At 36.0% G+C, this 22,484-nt stretch overlaps 5 protein-coding genes across 6 annotated transcripts; 2 read left to right on the top strand and 3 right to left on the bottom strand.

The window, feature by feature from the left end:
* Positions 1-3,514: 3,514 nt before the first annotated feature.
* On the top strand, positions 3,515-4,246 carry LOC114740912 (glutamic acid-rich protein-like). Its single transcript, XM_028929168.1, has one exon. It carries the CDS (start codon positions 3,515-3,517, stop codon positions 4,244-4,246), a length of 732 nt encoding a protein of 243 aa, XP_028785001.1.
* A 2,501-nt stretch (positions 4,247-6,747) lies between these two features.
* Positions 6,748-8,073, bottom strand: LOC114740911 (uncharacterized). Its single transcript, XM_028929167.1, has 3 exons — positions 7,387-8,073; positions 6,995-7,042; positions 6,748-6,822 (listed from the first exon to the last, which is right to left on the bottom strand). The coding sequence occupies exons 1-3, from the start codon at positions 8,071-8,073 to the stop codon at positions 6,748-6,750; spliced, it is 810 nt and encodes a 269-aa protein (XP_028785000.1).
* A 98-nt stretch (positions 8,074-8,171) lies between these two features.
* On the bottom strand, positions 8,172-10,779 carry LOC114740910 (uncharacterized). Its single transcript, XM_028929166.1, has 5 exons — positions 10,563-10,779; positions 10,390-10,432; positions 10,244-10,306; positions 9,657-9,944; positions 8,172-9,267 (listed from the first exon to the last, which is right to left on the bottom strand). The coding sequence occupies exons 1-5, from the start codon at positions 10,777-10,779 to the stop codon at positions 8,172-8,174; spliced, it is 1,707 nt and encodes a 568-aa protein (XP_028784999.1).
* A 1,426-nt stretch (positions 10,780-12,205) lies between these two features.
* Positions 12,206-14,865, bottom strand: LOC114740908 (transmembrane protein adipocyte-associated 1 homolog). The gene is made up of 6 exons (XM_028929165.1): positions 14,590-14,865; positions 13,452-13,643; positions 13,039-13,201; positions 12,858-12,960; positions 12,691-12,772; positions 12,206-12,560 (listed from the first exon to the last, which is right to left on the bottom strand). The coding sequence occupies exons 1-6, from the start codon at positions 14,863-14,865 to the stop codon at positions 12,483-12,485; spliced, it is 894 nt and encodes a 297-aa protein (XP_028784998.1). The 3' UTR covers positions 12,206-12,482.
* A 2,340-nt stretch (positions 14,866-17,205) lies between these two features.
* Positions 17,206-20,248, top strand: LOC114740907 (superoxide dismutase [Cu-Zn]). 2 transcript variants are annotated; one of them, XM_028929164.1, is made up of 8 exons: positions 17,206-17,290; positions 18,100-18,189; positions 18,277-18,378; positions 18,647-18,742; positions 18,882-18,913; positions 19,000-19,075; positions 19,624-19,677; positions 19,944-20,248. In XM_028929164.1, the coding sequence occupies exons 2-8, from the start codon at positions 18,114-18,116 to the stop codon at positions 19,964-19,966; spliced, it is 459 nt and encodes a 152-aa protein (XP_028784997.1). In that variant the 5' UTR covers positions 17,206-17,290; positions 18,100-18,113; the 3' UTR covers positions 19,967-20,248. The 2 variants fall into 2 exon arrangements, with proteins under 2 accessions (XP_028784997.1, XP_028784996.1); XM_028929163.1 differs by lacking the exon at positions 17,206-17,290 and adding an exon at positions 17,555-17,585.
* Positions 20,249-22,484: the final 2,236 nt, after the last annotated feature.

Below are 22,484 nucleotides of genomic sequence, written 5' to 3'. Positions count from 1 at the left end.
GAACAATTGCTTTTGTCACCAAAAAAAAAAAAAGAAAAAGAAAAAGAATTTCAAATGAAATACTACCTCTAGTCCTAATTATAAGAGCCAGTTGACTAATTTGAGAAGATTAAAGAAATAAGTTGAGTTAGTTATTCGTCCTAAATAGGTGTTGTCTTTTCTAAAATATCCTTGCTAATCAAGTGTATTAACTAGAACTATAATTATTAGAAGGATTATCTTGGAAAAAATTGAGTAAATATGAGAGACAAAGTGGGTTGGGGTCTTATATTTGGGATCAAAATAAAAATTAAACAGAATCTTATGTAAAATATGAAAATCTGCGTGGCGGCAGAAAAGACAGTGCCTGCGGCGTCCAGAACGTCCTTAATATACACTCAGTAAATCAATTTAAAAAAGATTAAAAAAATTACTAAATTAATTTAAATATTTATATTTATAATTTTTAAAAAATTAATTTAGGGGAAATCACAAATAAAGACCCTCGAATTAGCAAAATCACTCAATGGTCACCTGAATTTGCTAAATTATCATGAGGGACCCGGTCTCAAATGGCAAATAGCAAATGTTGGTGAAAAGACGAAATTGCCCCTCAGTGATTTGAACCTGCTGAACCCGCGGCACGTAGTCCCCCCACTATCGACAACTTCCCACTGTTCTCTACATTCTCCCTATTGTCTCCATTTTCGCGCACCTGCGTACTGCCATTTTGCCGTAAGAGTAGTGTGGAGAGGAGTGTTGAGACGGTGAAGAGCATATTTGCTGTGACAAAGGTGAACAAAGCAGTGGTTTATCGACATTGTGGAAGGGTTCAGAGAAGTCGAAGGCATCGCTGAATAGTGCGGCAGCAATCGCGTTAGGTGATCAGAGTTAGCAGCTACGTTGGGCGACTGATTGTAGTAAGTTTGTTGGCTAATTTTGTTTGGATTGGTTGCTGCAAGAATGTGCGAATGATTGGTGAGAGTAAAAGAGTTTAGGGTAGGAAAGTAGAAGTACCCAAATTTTGATTGAGTGATGAAGAATGTTATTTAACAGAAAAATATAGGTTTTTTCTGTTAAATAACCTATGGGAATGGTATTTATGTGGGGAGGGAATGACAATATCAGTTTCGTAGATGACAATAATAGTAGGGAAAATAACGACATAGGATATAGTCAAGGGTAAATTTAATTGAAGAGGTACTAAGTGTGTTTTGTTATAAATGAGAAGGTGGACGGTGGGATTTGATAAGTTCTGTAACAAAAATGATAATTTAAGAATAGGAAATGACAAGTTGATTAATTGGGAATAAGAAGATGTCAATGCGAAACTGACAAGTTGGTAATGGGAAATAACAAGGTTATAACAGTGAATGACAAGATTTGTATGCGAAGTAAGAATTTGATAATAGGAAATGACTTGTTTGAATAACAAAGCTGAGTATGACAATAAGACAAGTTTATCATTTCAAATGACAAGTTAAACTACTAGTGTATGATCAGAAATAACAATTATGATAAGTATGTGGGAATAACAAGTTGAGCTTAAAGAATTGACAACTTTTGTAGAGAGAATAACAAGTTTATCATAGGCGTTTGATTGACAGAATGAGTATTGACAGAATTGTTGTTAGTCAGTTAATAAGTTGTGTTAGTGAACTATTGTATGTTTAATATTTTGCAGGAAAAAGGACATGGCATCTGAGGGAGCCTCCAGATCAAAGCCGGCACACAATGGCTGGTTGCTATTCAGAAGGGAGTATTTGGCAACATTAGGTGATAGTGATATCAGAGGCAAACAAAAAAGAGACGCTGTGTCAAAGGCATGGAGAGCTTTGTCTGATGAGGAGAGGAAGAGGTACACAGAGGAGGCGAAGAAAAGAAGGCCAGAAAAGATTGAAGAGGAGAAGAAAAAGAAATATGTACCATCATTTTTAACCCGAGTGTCCTTGAAAGGTTTTAAGAAATTACTGCACTTTGTGAATAATAATGATGAGTTAAGGGATAGGGTGGAGAGGATAGGATTTGGAAGCTTGTTGAAGGTTGGATTGAAGAGACTTCCCCGCGATCTCCTTGTGACTATGCTAAGATCATATGACCCACCAACACATCAATTTACAATACGGGGGAAAACTGAGGAAATAGGAGCAAAACATGTTGACAAGCTCCTAGGAATACGCCATGGTGGGGAGAAGATTAAAATTGAAGTTTCGGAGGATGATGAAATGTACAAGAACTTGAAGAATCAGTATCGGAGAGTGCCATTCAGCAAAATACTAGATGACATTATTTCTGGGGAGGAAGATCACAGATTTGAATTCTTGTTTGTCCTATACACGCTGGGTACCTTTCTATGTCCGTCATCTAGCTCAGAAGTGAGTGAGCGGCTAGTGAGAGTCATGCGTTCCACGATGGATGACTTTGGAAAGTATGATTGGGCAACACATGTTATGGAGGACCTATGGAAAGAAATGGCTGACTTTGTGAAGCTGTATAGACAGGGTAATGATGGGCAGGGGAGCAGTACTGTTGGTGGCTGCGTATACTTGCTTTTGGTATGACTATTTTGTTTCTCACTGTGCAATACTTTATTGGCAATATGAACAATGTAATTGGTGATGATATGTGGTGTTGCAGCTTTTTTTCGGTGAGCATTTTAACCTTATTCAAGGTTCACAGCGAGGCTCCACCAGTGCTATCCAATACTGGACAGATGAGAAGATCAAAGAATTGGCCAATACTGAGAGGAAGAGCGTTAGGGGGCTGTTGTATGGTGAGAAAGGGAGTGATGTTGTGTTTGGCAAAGACGAGAGGATAAATGTTGATTCTCTGGACCCGGTATGTATATCTTTGGTAGAGTGATATTCTTGGTGAACTTCTTGTTTGTGATAGTTACGTTGTCATTTGATAAATTGACTTGGTATATATAAAACTTATGTTGTGATTAGGTTTAGTGAAGTTGTCATTTGTTATAGTTGTCATTGTTACTTGATAAACTTAACCTGTTAAAAACGGTACCAAAGTTGTGATTGGGTAATGTGAACTTGTCATTCGGTAAAGTTCAGGTTTGGGTTGTTATTTGATAAAGTTGTTATTGATTATGCCTGAGTTGTGATGGGATCAAGTGAACCTGTCATTTGTTACAATGTAGTTGTTATTTGATGTATCGAAGTTGCTAATTATAATTTATTAGTTGTGATTGGCTAAACTGAACTAGTCATTTGATATAGTAAAGTTGTTATCTGACATACCAAAGTTGTTATTTATACTACTGATGAACTTGTTATTCGCAATAGGGAGAGGTTGTAATTTGTTACAGTGTAGTAAGCTTGTAATTTCATATACTGAAGTTGTTATTTATAATATTTAACTTGTCATTGGGTAAAGTGAGCTTGTCATCTGCAATAGTGAGATCATGATGTGGTATAATTATGTTGCTAGTAAATTGATAAACGCCATTGTCATGCAGGAGCTGAAGCAGTTGCGTGCACGATTAATGAAGAGGATAGAAGAAAGCCATCAGAGGCTGATGAATATGGTAGATGAGGAGCTGTTGAAGGTGCACATTCCAAGAGAGGCAGATGGGAAGAGAAAAGGAAAGGCTCCTGCTGAGACACTCGCATCAATTGTTAGTGGGTCTGAAGATGACGATGAAGAGGAGAGACAGCATGCTGGTGAGACTAGTGAAGCTGTGCAGAAGAATGATGGAGGGAGTGATGGTGAGAGTAGTGAGGAGAAGGAGAAAGATGACGAGGGGAGTGATGATGAGACAAGAGAGGAGGAGGAGGAGGACAAGGAGAAAGGTGACAGGGGGAGTGATGATGGGACAAGTGAGGAGGAAGGCAAGGAAAAGGATGATGGAGAGAATGATGAAGATAGTCAGGACAAGGATGAGGGACAGAGTGCACAGAAGGACAATGATGAAATGGAGGGTGACATACCCACGCCTACTACCCCCATAAACCTGTCATCTAATGTTGAAGGTGATGATGCGGAGGGTGACAGAGCCGTCACTATATCCCCCCTAGCAATTGTCAAATATGTTGACCCTGTTGAGAGGCAAACCCCCATCAGGGTGGAACCTTTGACAGCAGCTGAAGGTGTGCAGGCACAACAAGTAAGGAGATCTAGCAGGGTTCGCTTCAACAAAATTAAGTCTCCTTGGTTGGAGTTGAAGGCACAAACAAGGTTGAAGAGGCCTGCAGAGGATAAAGACATTTTCTTCACCATTGTCAGCCGAAGTGTGAAAGGTGATGAAGGCGACTAGTAAGTATTGTGATACTCAGCTTTTGTGATGGGGTTTTGTTATCACTTGTTAACATAACCCATATGCTAACTCACTTCAACCATTGTCAGTCCTTTGATTAAAATGTATGATGAAGATATTACCCGACGCTTGCTGCATTCTCTTGGGGGAAATAACAGAGTTAGTAACAGGGTCATGTCATTAGTTTGTAAGGCCGTGGTGGATGAGCAACAGGCTGTGGAAGGGCGTGTAAGGAGGCATATTTTTGATGCGGACTTCATGGTGAGGTTTCTTCATTAGTTTGTGAAATGATAAGTTTGTATATGAAAATTACAAGTCCTCAAAGGCAAATGACAAGTGTAGTATATAAAGTAACAACACTGTTAAGGCAAATAACCGTCTAAAGAAACTAATTGCAAACTGACAAAATCAATTTGTGTTCTTTATTAGGAGTTAATGATCCGTGACCCAGCTCGGTGGGACCCTAACTACCATGCACGACAAATAATTCCTCAATTTGTCGGGTACAACATAGGTGACTGTGACTTGGTTATGGGTCCTGCACTTGTTGGTGAGCACTGGTTTTGCTTTGCCCTTGAACCCAACACCATGAAGTTCTATGTCCTGGATTCCATGCGAGGAACTGTTCAGTCTAAGAAGACCACAACTAAGAAGAAGCAAGCAGTCACCTATGACCCTCAGGAAATGGCCATAGCAGGATGTGTAAGAATCACCTGGGCATATTACATTGTATTATTATTGTCTGAAATTATAGTGATGTTGATGAATATCTGATATATGTGTAGAGAGAAAGGTTCCACGACATTATTGGCATGGTTAGGCCAGATTTGACTGAGAAAATGCCAAATTTGGAAATTGTGCGGCCTGATGTACCTCAACAGAGTAATTTGTGAGTATACATACACTGCACATGTAATTTGCTGATTTCCTATATTTATTCTCGAATTGTTAAACTGTCATGGTGGTGTTGTTCCTAGGAGGGACTGTGGGGTGCATGTCCTAATATGGCTCAGCAGATGGAAACCCAATCTTCCACTAGAATACACCCAGGTGATGTGGTTTGCTTAATTGTTGTGACTGGTAAAGGGGCAAAGTAAGATTAACTTGCTGTTGAATCTGTTTTGCAGGGAGATGTGGCAGCTTTTCGGCGTGATCTAATGTGGTGGCTGGTGAACCATGATAACAATGAATGCCGTGAGGATGCGCTGAATCTTATTCCACATCCACAGAAGGGGCGAACGTCCAAAAGGAGGAGAAAGTCCCTATAGAAAAAGAATTTGGGCCATGAAGGACATTGACTGTAGATAATGTTACTGCGTTATCATTATGTGTAGTGAACTTATTGTCTGGCCTAACTGCTACCCAGTTATGACAATTAGTAATGGTGAAATGACATTTTTATTGACATCATTGAAATTGTGTTCAAGTGATGCGATTTCCACTTGTCTTTAACGTATGACAACATCAATATGCCAATTAACAAGTCCATTAAGCAATATATGAAGAACCTTTTTTTTATGAAATGACACTATTTCCACTTTTGTTTAACATCTGACAACTTCAGTATGCTAAATAACAACTCCGGTTAAGCGATACATGAAGTTCAATTTTTTCGAATGAAGTTACAGTATTTCTACTATTGTTTGACGAGTGACAACTTCACTTTGCGAAATAACAACTTCGGAAGTGGAAGCGGCGAAGTTCATTTTTTCCCTGTTTAAATGACATCCTTTCCACTTTTGTTTACCCAGTGACAACTTCACTTTGCGAAATAACAACTTCGGAAGTGGAAGCGGCGAAGTTCATTTTTTTCCTCTTTAAATGACATCCTTTCCACTTTTGTTTACCCAGTGACAACTTCACTTTACGAAATAACAACTTCGGAAGTGGAATCGGCGAAGTTCATTTTTTTCCTGTTTAAATGACAGTCTTTCCACTTTTGTTTACCCAGTGACAACTTCACTTTTAGAAATAACAACTTCGGAAGTGGAATCGGCGAAGTTCATTTTTTTCCTCTTTAAATGACAGGCTTTCCACTTTTGTTTACCCAGTGACAACTTCACTTTGCGAAATAACAACTTCGGAAGTGGAAGCGGCGAAGTTCATTTTTTTCCTGTTTAAATGACAGCCTTTCCACTTTTGTTTACCCAGTGACAACTTCACTTTGCGAAATAACAACTTCGGAAGTGGAAGCGGCGAAGTTCATTTTTTTCCTGTTTAAATGACAGTCTTTCCACTTTTGTTTACCCAGTGACAACTTCACTTTGCGAAATAACAACTTCGGAAGTGGAAGCGGCGAAGTTCATTTTTTTCCTGTTTAAATGACAGTCTTTCCACTTTTGTTTACCCAGTGACAACTTCACTTTGCGAAATAACAACTTCGGAAGTGGAAGCGGCGAAGTTCATTTTTTTCCTGTTTAAATGACAGTCTTTCCACTTTTGTTTACCCAGTGACAACTTCACTTTGCGAAATAACAAGTTTTGTTAACCAATTGGCAATATCAGTATGCCAAATAACCACAAAGCACAGGTGGTTTGACAGCAACCTCTATTTGCTGATATAACAAGTAAGCAGTCTGCATTTACAAATCAAGCAAGGGAGTTTACAGCAATACTAAGTCAAATAACCACAAAGCACATGTGGTTTGACAGCAACCTCTATTTGCTGATATAACAAGTAAGCAGTCTGCATTTACAATACAAGCAAGGGAGTTTACAGCAATACTAAGTCAAATAACCACAAAGCACATGTGGTTTGACAGCAACCTCTATTTGCTGATATAACAAGTAAGCAGTCTGCATTTACAATACAAGCAAGGGAATTTACAGCAATACAATGTCATTTAGCAAAAAGTAAGAGGTCCGTTTACAACAACCAGATTTTGCAATAGTCAATAACAAAAAGACATTCACAACGTCGTTGACTTCTTTTTTCCTTGTCAGCAAACATATTACTTGCAAAAATAGCTGTGTAGCTATGCAACTAGCAACACCCTTCTCCCAAAAAAATTAAGAAGAGTGGAGCGTATATACACCAAAAAATTAGTTGTCGCTTGTAGAAATGAACTTCAAAATGGGTTGGGATTTTTGCAACTCCTCCTTGTGTGTCCAGGTTGGTGGCATCTGGTGCAATGGTAGACTTTTTTGTTCTGGAATTGTGATTCCTGCCGTTTAGTCCTTGGTCTTCCAGGAGGCCTACTTGTATTTGGTGGTAAAAGCAAGGTTTGTTCAACAAGATTCTCAAACCTATAGTCATTTGGGTTAGGCATATCGATTGTTACCACTGGAACCATGCTCCTGCCATATATTTTCTCCTGTGCTGAAATTTTGTAACAATCTTCAACATATTCATATACATTTCCCCCCACAGTCTTAATGGCTGCACAAGCATGGCAGCATGGAATTCCTGACATTTGCCAACCAAGACAACTACATTGGTGTAGACCAAGGTCTACTCTTTGATCTCCACGAGATGTATGTACACACAGTCTTCCGCCTCCATAATTGTCACAACTCATATACCTACTGAAATACACATTCTCCAGAACCTTTGCCTCGGTTTTTGGCCCAACACAATTCCTCCACTTACTCATACACATATATGATGCATGCATCTTCCTTGCTACTTTCTCCCGATGCTCATGGATCATTTGCGCCACATTATGCTTTCTCTCCTTCACCATCCAAGAATTGAAAGACTCAGCTATATTGGTTGTTATATTGTCCCATCTTTTAAATGGAAACTTGCTCATTGCCCACCTATTCACATCACCTTGATTGATAACCCAATCATGTAACTCAGGAGACATAGTTCTCAGCTCTGCCATTGCATTATCAAAGTCACTATCAACCCTTGCATAAGCAACTCTATCAAGAACCTTTAATGCATCTTCTTTTGACCATTGGCTTGTCCTTTTACCTCTGTTTACTTTACTTGTTCAGCGCTGAAGTTTTCCTTCACATGCCTATAACAATACGCATGTCTTTCACCTCCAAATATTGCTTGGACAGCTCCTATTATGGCATTGTGTCGGTCTGACACAATTGTCACCTGCACCGAACCAACAATTTCTTTGATTTTGAACAGAAACCAAGTCCAGTCATCAAGGTTCTCTGATTTCACCACTGCTATTGCAAAAGGCAACAAGTCATTATCTGCATCATATCCCGACGCTGAGAGTAGTGTCCCCTTATATGGACCACTTAAATGAGTTCCATCAACATATAATATAGCCCTTGCACCACTCAAAAAACCCTCAATACACGAACCATATGCAATGAAAACCCGCTCAAATGTATTACCAATGGAAGCCCATTCAGCAACTGTTTTATCATCAGTTTCCTTTAATCTTTGGCATATCCATGGTATGAACATATAGGATTCTTCCGGTTTCCCATGTATGTGTTCCATGGCCTTTTCCTTTGCTCTGTAAGCTTGAGCATATGTTAGCCTCACACCATATTCCCTTTCCAGTGTCTTCCTTATTTCAGTAGGACGCTTTTCGGTGTGGTTCCTTATCTCCTCAAGTATTATTGATGACGTCAACGCAGCATTGCCAGCAAAAGTGACATCTAGGTTATCTTGCGCTGAATGAATGTGTTCATTAACGAATGTGGTCACGCGTAATAAAAGAGTATCCCTCCCAACAGCATTTGCACAAATCTTCCATGGACACCCTTCCACTTTACACCTCACATTCATCTTCTCCCTACTGTTTCTCACATATGTCGTTGCAAACTTCTGTGCAATACTAAACCTGTACACAGCCTCCCTAAAAGCTTGGGCATGTGGAATATATTGCCCCACCCCTGCAAAAACTCCAACCCATTTCATGCAATTCAAATTACCCCTCAATGTCCCTTCACTCCCTGAACCGTCACTGAAGTTTGTCTGACTTAAACCCCCTCCTTCATACGTTAGGCATTCAGCACCATAGTCAACAATGAGTGGTTCATAGTTATCACCAAGGTTCACCACACCTTCAGTCATTTCTCCCGACAGCCCAAACAAATTCTCACCCCTACACCCATAATAACAACGTTCGAATAGAAATTAGCAACAACACATTAGCAAATAACAACATTCTACTGTAACAAAGTTAGCATAATAACAAGATTTGTATGGGAAATATCAACAATGCATTATAAAATAACAACTTACTACTGTAACAAACTAAGCAATATAACAACATTTGAATGGAAATTAGTAACAACTCATTACCAAATTACAACTTCCAATCGCAACTTCATTACCTTAATTACAAGATTTATATCAAAATTAACAACAATTCATTACCAAATAACAACTTTCTACTGCTGCGCAGTGCACATGATAACAACATTTCTTTGGGTATTAACAATAATCCATTACCGAACAATAACTATCAACTGCAAAACTTTAACCACTTACATTTCTCCATCATTCACTGCTCCACCTTCCTTCTGGTTCCCTTTCGCTGCTACATACAAATGAGCACTGCTATCGTTATATCTAAACATATTGCAAATATCACCTTCATCATAAAGATCAACCAGTGTGCCCTCAGCAAACTTAACCGTGTACTTAATTTCGCACCCTTTAGCATCATTGTGTACCAACTGTGATATTGTTCCTCTTAATTCCTCCAGTGTTATCCCTTCTTTTATGCTGCTTGCTCTCACACTCCCTCCCCCGTATTTAACTTCACCTTCACTGTTTCTTTCAAAATACCCACCAACATGGAAAAAACAAAACAATTCCTTCCAACAGCTTGACCCATTGTAACAGTTCATTTTGTCATCCTAACCTGGAACAACAATTTACATATAAAAAAATATATTAGCTTCACTATACTTTTATTCAATCAAATTTGCATTTACAAATCAAGACCAACTAACTCTTCTCTTCCCCACTTGACATTAGGGTTTTACAAGTTGGACATTCTAAATGACAAGATCTTTACTCCTCTCCCCCCACTGCACCACCGTTAACTTCATACTCAAACTACTAATTATTACCTCCTTCCATTTCCCCTCCCCACTCTCCCATTCGTGATATTCCTAACAGAGATCAGTGGCAACCTGCGTCATGAAAATCACAGGTCAACAATCTGACTACAAAGACTAATATTTTGAATCTCAACCCAACCGAACCCTCCTTAAACAGTATTATTCCATGATCAACTCCACCGCTCACTCCCTCCATACCTATCACCCAACAATCCACAATGCCACTCACCACATTCAAGAACAACATCACATTCCTCGGTCTTACAGGGTAGAGAAGAAGAAGAGTATACTTAGAAACATTACAAGCATTACTTACTTGATTCTCAACCATGTGCACCACCAATCTTCTCCTCCAAGCTCTCCACGATCACTTTGTTTGTCTCAGCCTTCATTAATGAATCAGATTGACTGAGGGGCAATTTCGTCTTTTCACCAACATTTGCTATTTGCCATTTGAGACCGGGTCCCTCATGATAATTTAGCAAATTCAGGTGACCATTGAGTGATTTTGCTAATTCGAGGGTCTTTATTTGTGATTTCCCCATTAATTTACTCTAGTTATAAATTGATATACTATCTCCAGTTCTTAATATAAGAGTTTATTTGACTTTTATTTTGATCATAAACTTAAAACCCTTATTCACTTTGTCTCTTATATTTATCTATTTTTTTTAAGGTAGTCTTTGTAATCATAATAGTTCTAACCAATAAACTTAATTAGCAAGAATATTTTAGAAAAGAAAGCACATATTTATTACAAATAATTAATTTAACTAGTTTTCTTAATATAATCAAATTAGTCAGCTAACTCTTATATTAAAGATTAGAGTTGGTATAATTTAATGATACATATAAATATTTTTAAAAAAATCATATAACATATGTTATAATTAAATAATTTAATAATTTTTTTAATCTTTTTAAATTAGCTAATAAAGTAGAAATCAACGCGTCTCTGTGTACGCATGGAAGTTGACGTTTCAAAAAGGTAAATGTATAAAGATGATCATTAAGCGGGATGGGATAAATTTTTTGATACCAATTTATATCTTTCCCGGCTTTACCAAGAGCTCGTGCATCGCATGAGTTCCATCTTAATAAGCTGCATGAGTTTCCTCTTCATTGTATGAATTTATCCGAATATGATCATCCAGAGTGGTGGATAACGTTGACAAAGAAAGAAAATGAAAAAAAACAGGATAAATTAAATAATACCTCCAACTCTTAATATAAGAACTAGTTGACTAATTTGAGTAGATTAAAAAAATTAATTAAGTTAGTTATTTGTAATAGATAAATGTTTTCTTTCTTAAAATATCTTTACTAATCAAGTATATTGATTAGAACTATCATTATTATAAGAATTATTTTTAAAAAAATTAAATAAATATAAAAGACAAAATAAATTATAGTTTTATATTTAGAATCAAAATAAAAGTTAAATAAATTTTTATATTAAAAACCAGAAACAGTAACCTTTTGTAACGAATGGATTCCCGCGTCTCACTAGTACAGTCAATGCAATGGAAGGATACATCTTAAACTGAAACACATTTGATTGTCACCATTGTAATACACAACCAATCAGTTCAGTGGATTCCTCAGAGAAATGCTAACTAACTTGACGCTTACGCGGTGACTCACCAACACACACCATTGCCGTGCCTGTGATCCTTTAATTACATGTTGATATTTGGTACATTTTGTGGCTCAGGGCACCACTTTCCGGGGTATACAGGGCGATTCTTTTTGTTACTTGTATATTTATGCTTTTATTATCAACATTTTTATTTTCCTTAAAACACCTAACTACATAATGCTTGACAATATAATTCATACATTCGTCGTATATTTACTAAGCCGTCCGATATCACGCACAAATACGCACCAACGTCCCCCCCCTTGAAAAATGTTCCTTTTTCCTTGGTGAAATTCTTTTCCTGTCTCTCTCTCTCTCTCTCTGTTTTTTTATTTTTTTGAGCTAAAAGAATTGTATTAAACAAATATGTACAGGGGATTAGTGGTTCTCCTCTCTTTTCCCCTCAAACGGTTAACAGACCATTATAGTGGCAGTGCCTAGAGAAAGCAATTTACCGACATACCTTTCATTCAAGGGTTGTGCTGTCAAGTAACATTCTTTTCTAAATGATGATGCGATACAAAACACTAGATACATTTATCTACATATTTTTGTGAACCAGATTGTCCTGCGATTAGTTATCGAGGTCATATTCTACTCTATATCACATCACTCCCAATCAGCATCGAAGAAACCAGCATCTTTCATCTCAGAGTAATACATGTTCTCAAAGTGCATATCTTCCTCCTATAATTAAGACAAATTATAACGATCAGTCAGCAAAACACAAGGTTATCCATAAGACCATGACCATAAATACGACAGAAGTTTGAACATAAAATCCTTAGTCAGAGGATTAAGTGAAGGGCATTATAACCTGGAAGAAGTCTGCCAGAAATGTTATATACAGAAGAGGAAGATAAAAAGCATGGTAACAGACAACAGTGGCAATATAGAGCCTGTAAAACAAGTAAACACAGCCTTAGAAAAAGATGCCCTGGTAAAAAAACAAGGCTTTGAAATATGCCATAGAAAGACACTAACCAGAAACCAAAAGCAGCACCATTTCCCGTGAGGCCGCAAGAAAAGAGTGCAATTGCATTCAAGATGAACATGATCGTAATATACTTGTAAAATGCAGGCCTGGCTGCAGAAAGGTAGTACAATTTAGCAATCATGAAACATTATAGAAAGCACTCATATGCTGATCCACAAGGTTACTCACCAGGCAACTTTTCTCTCCACCTGGAATGGTACATAAAGAGTACGAAGCCATAAACGGCAGTGAGCAGCAGCTTGTGGAAAACCCACAAGTTCCACTTCACATGATAGCTATTTTCATTGCTGTCGATGAATAATGGGATCCCAAATCCAAACAGATATAGAGCCTAAAATATGGGCAAAACGAATCATTTATTAAATAAGGGAAACCACAATCTCTTTTCTTTTTCTGGAGAAGTAGATAGAAACGCAAAATCTTTTCACATTCATATTCACTACATAAAAATAGATTCTAGATTTACTCCTAAACGTGCACTGCTAGAAAAGAAAGTTTTCATTTTTCTCCAAGTGCTAATCACGTTTTGAGCATAATTGAAAGAACCATAAGGCGTACTATAGTGAATATCAAAGAAAAACCTTCAATGAGATATCTAAACCAACGATAAGCCCTGAGATACCAAAAGTCCGGGTCAATGCTTCTGGGTCGCTTGCTATATTTCCCTGAAGCAAAAAAGCCAACAAGCTTACTTCCAGAAACAGCATGCCAGATGTAGTAAACAATGATAGTAAGTTCCACGCCAACTCTTTCCCAGGAGTGCACTCCCACACCTGAGTCAACAAAAGAGTCATGACATTACGGATACTAGTAGACAAAAATGCTCCATTATAACAACTCTAGGTTTGCCATATGTAGGATTCACCACGATGTGTGAACTAAAAGAGTTCTCTATATCAACTTAAGTGACACCAACACTCTACAGATCATGACGGCAACAAAGAATAACTAGTACAGCTTCTTTTGACAAAGTTATATGCTAACAAGAAATTGATCAAATTGTTGAAACAACATAACAAACAATTCACCACGATAGGTACAGCAGTATTAGTGCAATCCATATAAGCATTTAGAGAATAGTTCTTTGGGAGAATGACAACTACGGACCTCACAACAGAGGATGGAACTTCTAAAAAAATTTTCTGCATTCAAATATGGCCAATTGAGTATTAAAATTTGGGAATTTAAGTTGTGATGAGGTCCTGATTTGATATTAACCTTTTTATGAGGTCTTAAATTGTCATTCTCCCTAGTTCTTTAAAATAATTTTTTGCTATGGAGGGTATGAATTTCTAAATTGCTTTCACCACTCCTATTTTAAAAAGACCAAGCAGAGAGACCAAAAATAAATAGAACGCCAGTCAAATGCCCATGCATATATTAGTGAAAAACAAGGAGAAACTTTCCACTGAGTTATTGACCGACAAACTTCTCTTATAACGGCTGCGATGGGCTAAACAAGCAACAGGGTGATGTTAGATGTTAAAGCTCATGTGCAGCATAAAAGCCCAGCAAGAAACAGATATCAGTTACATGAAAGTGTTGTCCAGATTTAAGTGAACATAACTGTGATCACCTCATATTTATTCCAGCGCAATTACACCGTAACTTGCATGGCCCAATGCTTAGAAAGGATATCAATTATTCAAGTGACCTGAACAACTCACAAGAAACCTAATAACGGACAAACCGTGCGGACAATAGATTACAAGAACGAACCTGGAGAAGACACCAAACAAGGTTGAGGACGCTAACAAGCCAAAGGCATCCATAATATGATATTATAATGTTAGAGCGACCATGTGAAAACTTCAAGAAGCTCTTCTTGGATTGGGCTGCCAAGTAAAAGACAAAAAGAAGCGAGGCGATGATCAAAGTCGCATTGTGCCAGAACCCATGACACTCGAAAAGCCACTCATAAAATCTGGAGGCGGAAGCATCCGCTTGTACTGAATTAAAATTTGGGCCCTGCCTTATCACCGTCTCTGAAAACATTTCTCTGAAAACTCGCTCCAAGATTACAAGAAAATCAGTTTGATAGAAATCACACTAGAAACCCTAAGCCGAATTAGATCGAACCAAGGTCAACGGAATTCGGGGTAAAAGATTTACGACCCGGGAAGATTAAAATACTGCTACTATAAAATCGCCCGCTTGCTCGCTCGTGTTTTATTATTTTGACCATCCTTCGGGAGCTTGGTTAATGCTACTATTTTACAACTTAATATAAAATCTGTTTAATTAATTTAATTAGGTTAAAAAAATTAAGTAAGTTAATTAATTATAAAAAATATAATATGTTTTTTCTAAAACACCATAATTATTTTTCTTGATATCTTCTCTCTTTATTCTACTTGATTATGGTTGAGAAAGTATCTATAGTGATAATTTAGGAAAAATTAATAAATATGATAAATAGGTCTTATATTTATAATCAAAATTAACTCAATAATTAGGTCCTATATTAAGAAGTATTAAGATTTAATACTCTTTCGGTAAGGACCTAGTTAATTAATTTTATTGAATTAAAAAAGTTAGATAAATTAGTTAATTATAAGAAACATGACACATTTTTCTTAAAATATCATAATCATTTTTCTTAATATCCTCCATCCTTCACTTATTTGATTATAATTGAGAGAGTATCTATAAGGGTAATTTAGAAAAAACTGATAAATAAGAGAAATATAAACCAAAATTAACTTGACAATTAGGTCTTATATTAAGGATCAGAAGAGTATAATAGTTAAATTAATTATTTATAATAAATATATATTATTTTTCCTAAAATACCTTTATTAGAACTATCATTTAATGAAACCTCTAATATGTACAAACTACAAAGACTATTTTTTTAAAAAAATAAATAAATATAAAAAGTAAAACAAATTAGAGTTTTAAAACTAAATTAAAAATCAAATAAACTTTTATATTAAAAATAAGAGGTAGAATTACCCTGACCAAAAAAACAATAGCAACTCGAGTTGCATGAGCAACTAACTCCCGTCATCTTGTGGGGAGCGAGCGAGTTGTTGAGGTTTGATTTATAATTTCTTTGTATAATAATCTGATTTTCAATTCTTACAAAAGTGTATTTGGAAAAATCAGCTTTTTACCGCGCGTAATTTTTAATACATCCGGTTCCTAGTTGACTTGATTGATTAATTTGGAAAAGTTAAAAAAATTACTTAAATTAGTTATTTATAATAAATAAATATATTTTTTAAAATACTTTTATTAATTATGCGTGTTTGGATTATAAATTGATAATAACACTTTAACATATACAATTATTATAATAATTACTTAAAAAAATAAATAAATATTAAAGACAAAATAAATTGAAATTTTATATTTGGAATTAAATCGAAAAGAAAACTAGTTTTTATATTAAAAATTGAAAGCAGTAGTATGTTAAAATCTAATCAAATCAAAAATAAATTTCATGTTATATTGATTATTAAAAGTAATTTTAAAAAATCCTCACAGCATCGAGTATTTAAAATTTAGTTTATTAAACTAAATTATGGTTTGAAGGATTGGATGAGCTTTTTCAAGTGTCATGCTGAAAATGCGAAATCTGTGCGAGTCTTTAAATCATAATTAACCGCAGCATCTTTGCATTCTCATCCCATCATTCTTTTTTTTTTTTTTTAACTATAGAACTGAATCATGCATTAAAAACGTAAAAACAATGCACCAATTACAAAGTGATCCTCAGAAGAACCAATACAAGGACTAGAAGCAGCCATCAGAAAAGCAAACAAATAAATAACAAAGCATATCGCGGAGAAAGCCCAAGGGAGAAACTGTTAGCCTCTATCATCACCATCCATCTGATTACTTTCAAATGAATCGTGATCAAAGATTCAGTAGTTTCCCGCTAGAGCATGAGCATGTTTAGCCTCCATCATCACTATTCATTTGAAGTTATTTGTCCAGCACCAGTGTGGGCCATGGATCATTCCTAGAATTTCCGCCATTACTGATAGAACCCTTGACAGTTTACAGCTAAAGCCACTCGTCCATGCAGGCCAAAAATAAATAAATAAATAAATAAATAAATAAACCCCTTTATCCAAACTTAAGGACTCATGATAAAATTAATGTTATATTGAATAATACTTTAAGTGATTCTATTAATAAATAATTTTAAATATGTTTTATTGAAATCTACAAACACTTTAAAATTTATTAATTTTATTTTCAAAATTTAATCATATTTTAATTTTATCTCCATGTATCACTAGACCATGCTACCATTCTACCCCGGAAGCGGGTTTGGTGGCAACAGGGTAGGTGAGGGAAAGTTGCTCTCATTTCCGAATATAAAAGCATACCGCAACTACAAGGCTGCGACTATTAGCGCTGATTGTAGGTTGTTCCTTTCCCTCGCTCTTGTTCCGAGGGGTGCACTGAGGTAAGTCTGTTTCTGACTCTGAAGAAGAAAGATTAAAAGGTCCAATGCTGCTTTCGTTCCTTTGGTTTCTGCTTCTGACATCTTAATTATATGGTGAATGCCTATTCCTGTACATCAACTTTGTTAGGACCTACAATATGTGAATGTGATTATCAGGATAAAGTGAAGACGAAGAAAAAAGCATTCCTACGTCCTTCTCTCGAATTCATTTTCAGAAATCACGAATAGTGCGGTGCATTGATTCTGTGTTTTTATGTGATTAGAAATGAGACAAGGATCGCGTCTATGACACTAGGTTGAAGGATATATTTCTTTATCACGAAAAAGAAAAGAAGCTTCAACTCGCAAATCTAAGTTTTCCTTTTCGTCTGTTTTTCTCCTCCTGTTTGATTCTGTGGAAGTGCTAGTTTCAGTTTTAGTTTGGAGTGATCATCAGACTGCTCCATTAAACATTCAGCTAGTTTGGAGTGATCATTTTGCACTTACAGTGCAGGGACTGTCTTCTCCTCTTATTCGTAATTAACCTGAGTTTCATTTTTCAACTGCATTCTTCCGGCTCTTAAGGAAATTGTAATATTCACGCTGCACAATGCTATATGACTTGAAATTGGTGTTACTTGAGAGTTGAGAATTAGTTTTTCGTTGTTGTGATTGGACGAAATATGATGGAATCAGAATATAGAATATTTTGCGTATTCTTTTTGTTTTTTGTTCTCTTCTTCGTAGATTGCCGGGCAATGTTAATGTCTTGTGCTGCCAGTTTGCATATTCTGTCTTGTGTACACATTCTAAAAGGTGTTCGTGCTCAGATCACATTAAAAAAATGGTGAAGGCTGTCGCAGTTCTTAAAAGCAATGAGGGCGTCACTGGAACTATCTACTTCGTTCAGGAAGGAGATGGTAAGTTTCGGTTGGTCTCAAATCTTTCTGAAGGATGCGTTTTGTTTTCCCTGCGTCAGTCACAAACGTTGTATTTTGAATTTTCAGGGCCAACAACTGTAACCGGAAACCTTGGAGGCCTGAAGCCTGGGCTCCATGGCTTCCATGTCCATGCCCTTGGCGACACCACAAATGGTTGCTTGTCAACTGGTATAGTCTATTGACAATAAACTAGCACCTTTTTTCTTATGCGTCAGCAATACTGAACCAGAGGAAAGAGTCATTTTCAGTTTAACATAAGAAGTGAGGAAATTGAAATGGATAGCTTGTTTTTCCTAGCTTAAAAGATTTTTTTTATGTTGCTATTAAATTTTATGTTCTCCAAATGCTTAAGCCTGGAGATGAAGTTTCCTACGAGGATTAAAATTCAAACACTGCCTTGCAATAATATCACTAAATCTTTGAATTATTTTAACAGGTCCACATTTTAATCCTGCTGGCAAGGAGCATGGTGCACCTGAAGATGAGAACCGTCATGCTGGTGATCTAGGAAATGTTAATGTTGGTGATGATGGTATGGATTGGTTCTGGTGATGGTTCATTTTGAAAGAGCTCTTTTTTTTTTCCCCAAACGAAAGAGTTCTTTTGTTTTGCTTATTATAATTTGTGCTTTTTTATCATTGAGTTGGTGTCAACCCTGCTCTATGATTCAGGAACTGTGAGCTTCAATATTACTGACAATCAGGTTTGTTATTAAGATCTTAATGACTTCTTCTGGATGACTGAATCTAAAATCTGAACTTCATAACTTTAAGTTACTTAACTCTGCAGATTCCTCTCAGTGGACCAAACTCCATCATTGGACGGGCTGTTGTTGTTCATGGGGATCCTGATGATCTGGGGAAAGGTGCTTGTAAATTATATGAATGACTTCTGACAACTTTTGTGAGCCATTTGTGCTCAGTTATTTGTTGAAAGTACCACATCTTTTTTCCCCTGAATTCAAAGTGGAGAGATCAATTGCTGCTTGTCTTCTGATTTGGGACGTAAAATATGTACACATATGTCTGGACCAAAAAGTTTGTTGTTTGTGCTACCATCACATATGGGCTCTCTTTTGCTATTGGGAGGGAAATGATGCTGCATTGAAGTTGCTCTATGTAGTATCGTATTTGACACAAGTTAGGAAATTTGCAGGGTTTCTATTATACCGTTTACATATGGCTTGGTATTACACTTATGTCCTACAGCGTCCTTGGCTGGCCTACTCATTGATTGATCGCCTGCGTTTCTACTAGTTGCATTCTCTGCATAAATTTTATTGCATTGTCACACGATTGTTTCATGGGGCATATCCCCTCCATTGTTTTTTAGACTTGGAAGTTTCTTTTCTTTCCCTTTTCCACTTCCTCTTTTAGCTCCCTTCATGTTAACACTCTATGCTCCTGTATCTAGGGGGCCACGAACTTAGTAAAACAACTGGAAATGCTGGTGGCCGAGTGGCTTGTGGTAAGCACCATCAGCTCTTTTTTTTTTTTTTTTTGGGTGATTCTACAAAGTAAAGTTATTTTGAAGATCTCTAAAGACTTTACCAGTATAAGATATGTCAAAAACTTTTGTCATCTAATTTCAGATGCAAATATACTTTTTTAGTTTTTGCACTTTCCTCCCCGTTATTATCTCTTGGGAAGCTACAGTGCTATATATTCAGGCTATTTTTGTGTGTCTGCTCATATTGACTTAAGTGCTCTAAATTTTTGGCATTGTTCGTTCAGGTATTATTGGTTTGCAGGGATGAATCACCACACTCTCAAACCTCAGCGACATCGAGTATATGCGTGATCACATGGAGAAGCTTTAAACTCCTCGGAATAAATTGTAACCTCTTATGGGTGTTATCTGTAATCCTGTGTATTTGTTTTGTGACTCTGCTATGTAGCACTCCAGTTCTTTATGGCACTGACTTTTGACTGAATTATCTGGTGTAGTTCGTTGTTTTGTTTCTGTTTTATCATTGTGATCTTGACAAATCGAGCCACTTTTTGTGGTTGGTTTAGATTAGATTCTTTTTGGTTGAATATCTGGATAAAATTTGAGGTTCTATTTGAATTGACGGTAGGAAAGGTAATTTATTTTTAATCTGGCTTTTAAAAAAGTTTGATTGAATAATATATTTATGTTTAGATTAGCTTTTATAAAAATTAATTTATAAAGGAGAAAGGCTATTTGAATTATGATCAGATAACGGGATAAGTGAGTTGAGTTTGTAAAATAGTCAATATAGGTATGACTTTCATTAAATAATGAAAAATGACTAAAAATATTAATTTACAAAATATAATAATTTTAAAATATTATAATAGAAAATTTTATATTTAATAAATAAAATGTATTTAAATTAGAAATCATAATAATGTAAAAATTTTTGGACCAAATAATATTACATGATTAATTGGATAATATACTCTGCACAATTTATATAAATATAAAATAAAAATAATATTACAAATTAAAAATATTATAAAGACTGTGGTAAAAATTATTTTCACTTAAGAGAATGTTAAAAATTAAAAAATAAATATAAAAACTGATTGGCAAGCCTAAGAAATATGTAGAATTATAAAGAGAAGTATAAGAACAACATAAATATATAGGTAAAAATTTCTTCTAGTTTCAAAATACTGCTTTTACATAAGTTATAAGTAAGTTTTATGTGTTTATATAATCATGCTTAAAAAACAACTTTTGACCCATAAGTCATATTAGTCAAAAGTTGTTTCAAATAGCTTTTAAAATTGACTTATTACATCTATAAGTCACTTTTTAAGTATTCTTTGGCTGCTGAACTACCCCACCATACAGGCACTGAATTTGAGGGAGTGATTGGAAATGCTTTACAGAACAGAAGATTCAAGCTTTTTGCTAGTTTATTATAGTAGGAATTACTTCAGCAACCACCGTGACCGCAATACGATTGATGCTTCTCAGTGTGCGAGTTACTCCAGCAACCTCACTATTTGTGATTAACGGTGGCAATGCGAGACTTAGTATAGGCCTAGCTATGTAATTTCAACTAGTGGAGATTAAACTTGGGTTATGATTTCACTGAAAACTATCCCACTCTGCACACTTTTTCCCCCAAAATAATTAAAGGCATTTTAGTCATTTCTCCAAAACATGCAAATTCTAAATTCATATTTCATATCCATTTGATTATTTCACTTATTTAAATGTCATTTTGTTTTTTTAACTTCAATGAGTATTTTCTGATCAATTTCTCAAAATGTAAATATGAAGTCTATTAACGTCTACTGCAGTGCAGCTTTCCATCGGAAAAAAACTTGCCACCACAAAATCAACAAAAACGTTATTTAGGGTATATTAAATATTAATTATTGCACATATAATAATTTAAAAGTTTACTGGATACTATCCTCATTTTTAATATTTTCATGACTTGCGCTCATTTTTATTATTCAGTGTCTATATAAATAGGTAAAAAGATCTATCGGAAGAATAGCTCAAAGAATTACACCGTTATTTTTTTTCAACATAAGAATTATCCTATTAATGACTTAAAGAAATGCAGCTTTAACTCTCTAAGCGAATTAAATCTAACGTTCAAATTATCACAAGATTAAAGAAAAAAATAATTCACTTCAACTGATGTTAACCCTAAAAACGTGGAGGGCATGGCCATCGGGCTTTCCTATTTTAATTAATGATAGCATGACTTTGACTTTGAAGTATCGATTGGTTTTCTTATATATATCGTGGATGGGAAGTCAATGGGAAGTGTCACGGACTTGGTTGTAATTCCAACGAACCGTGCGGCCTAGTAAACTTCTTGCCTTAAGTTGCTAGTCAGCCTACTCACGAAGGAACAGGAGACTCAAAGAGAGAACTTTGTATTGATCTCTTAAAGTACTTACAACACTCTCACTTTCTTGAGTGTGAGAAATGAATGAGGGGGAGGGGTATTTATAGTTCTCCACCTCCTCAATGGACGGCTAAGATCTACTTGATCTAACGGTTACAATGTTGTATCTAGAATACTCTACAAAAATATCTAGATATTTACAAAGGGGTTAGGTGTCTCTACAATTATTTATAGTATTCTGGAACCCTCCAAGCTTCCCCAACAAGTTCCACACATTTCTAGAGAGTTCCAGACTTACCCAAGACTTTTGTGGACACCTTTGGACAGTTCTGGGCAGCGAGCCTTTGTGAAATTTTGGGCAAAACATGAGCGGTGCGTTACATTCTCCCCCACTTAATGTGGCGACGTCCTCGGCGCATCCCTTTTATATGCCTCA

The sequence above is a fragment of the Neltuma alba genome, unplaced genomic scaffold (genome assembly GCF_004799145.2).
Source record: "Neltuma alba isolate B1F8T4 unplaced genomic scaffold, ASM479914v2 tig00003195_pilon, whole genome shotgun sequence".
Lineage (NCBI taxonomy): Eukaryota > Viridiplantae > Streptophyta > Magnoliopsida > Fabales > Fabaceae > Neltuma > Neltuma alba.
This window is presented reverse-complemented; position numbering and strand designations above follow the sequence as displayed.

Excerpts from the sequence above, each read along its gene's own strand:
- LOC114740907 (XM_028929163.1), top strand. Across the intron at positions 18,190-18,276 it reads CTTCGTTCAGGAAGGAGATG|GGCCAACAACTGTAACCGGA; the intron begins GTAAGTTTCGGT and ends TTGAATTTTCAG. Across the intron at positions 18,914-18,999 it reads TCAATATTACTGACAATCAG|ATTCCTCTCAGTGGACCAAA; the intron begins GTTTGTTATTAA and ends TTAACTCTGCAG.
- LOC114740912 (XM_028929168.1), top strand. The coding sequence starts at position 3,515 with ATGGTAGATGAGGAGCTGTTGAAGGTGCACATTCCAAGAGAGGCAGAT.
- LOC114740908 (XM_028929165.1), bottom strand. The coding sequence starts at position 14,865 with ATGTTTTCAGAGACGGTGATAAGGCAGGGCCCAAATTTTAATTCAGTA. Across the intron at positions 12,961-13,038 it reads GTGGAGAGAAAAGTTGCCTG|CCAGGCCTGCATTTTACAAG; the intron begins GTGAGTAACCTT and ends ACCTTTCTGCAG. Across the intron at positions 12,561-12,690 it reads TTCTGGCAGACTTCTTCCAG|GAGGAAGATATGCACTTTGA; the intron begins GTTATAATGCCC and ends TCTTAATTATAG.
- LOC114740911 (XM_028929167.1), bottom strand. The coding sequence starts at position 8,073 with ATGGCAGAGCTGAGAACTATGTCTCCTGAGTTACATGATTGGGTTATC. Across the intron at positions 7,043-7,386 it reads CACAATTCCAGAACAAAAAA|ACTGCTTACTTGTTATATCA; the intron begins GTCTACCATTGC and ends TTGTAAATGCAG. Across the intron at positions 6,823-6,994 it reads AGGTTGCTGTCAAACCACAT|ACTGCTTACTTGTTATATCA; the intron begins GTGCTTTGTGGT and ends TTGTAAATGCAG.
- LOC114740910 (XM_028929166.1), bottom strand. The coding sequence starts at position 10,779 with ATGGGGAAATCACAAATAAAGACCCTCGAATTAGCAAAATCACTCAAT. Across the intron at positions 10,433-10,562 it reads GAAGATTGGTGGTGCACATG|GTATGGAGGGAGTGAGCGGT; the intron begins GTTGAGAATCAA and ends GTTGGGTGATAG. Across the intron at positions 10,307-10,389 it reads GTTGATCATGGAATAATACT|GTTGCCACTGATCTCTGTTA; the intron begins GTTTAAGGAGGG and ends TTCATGACGCAG.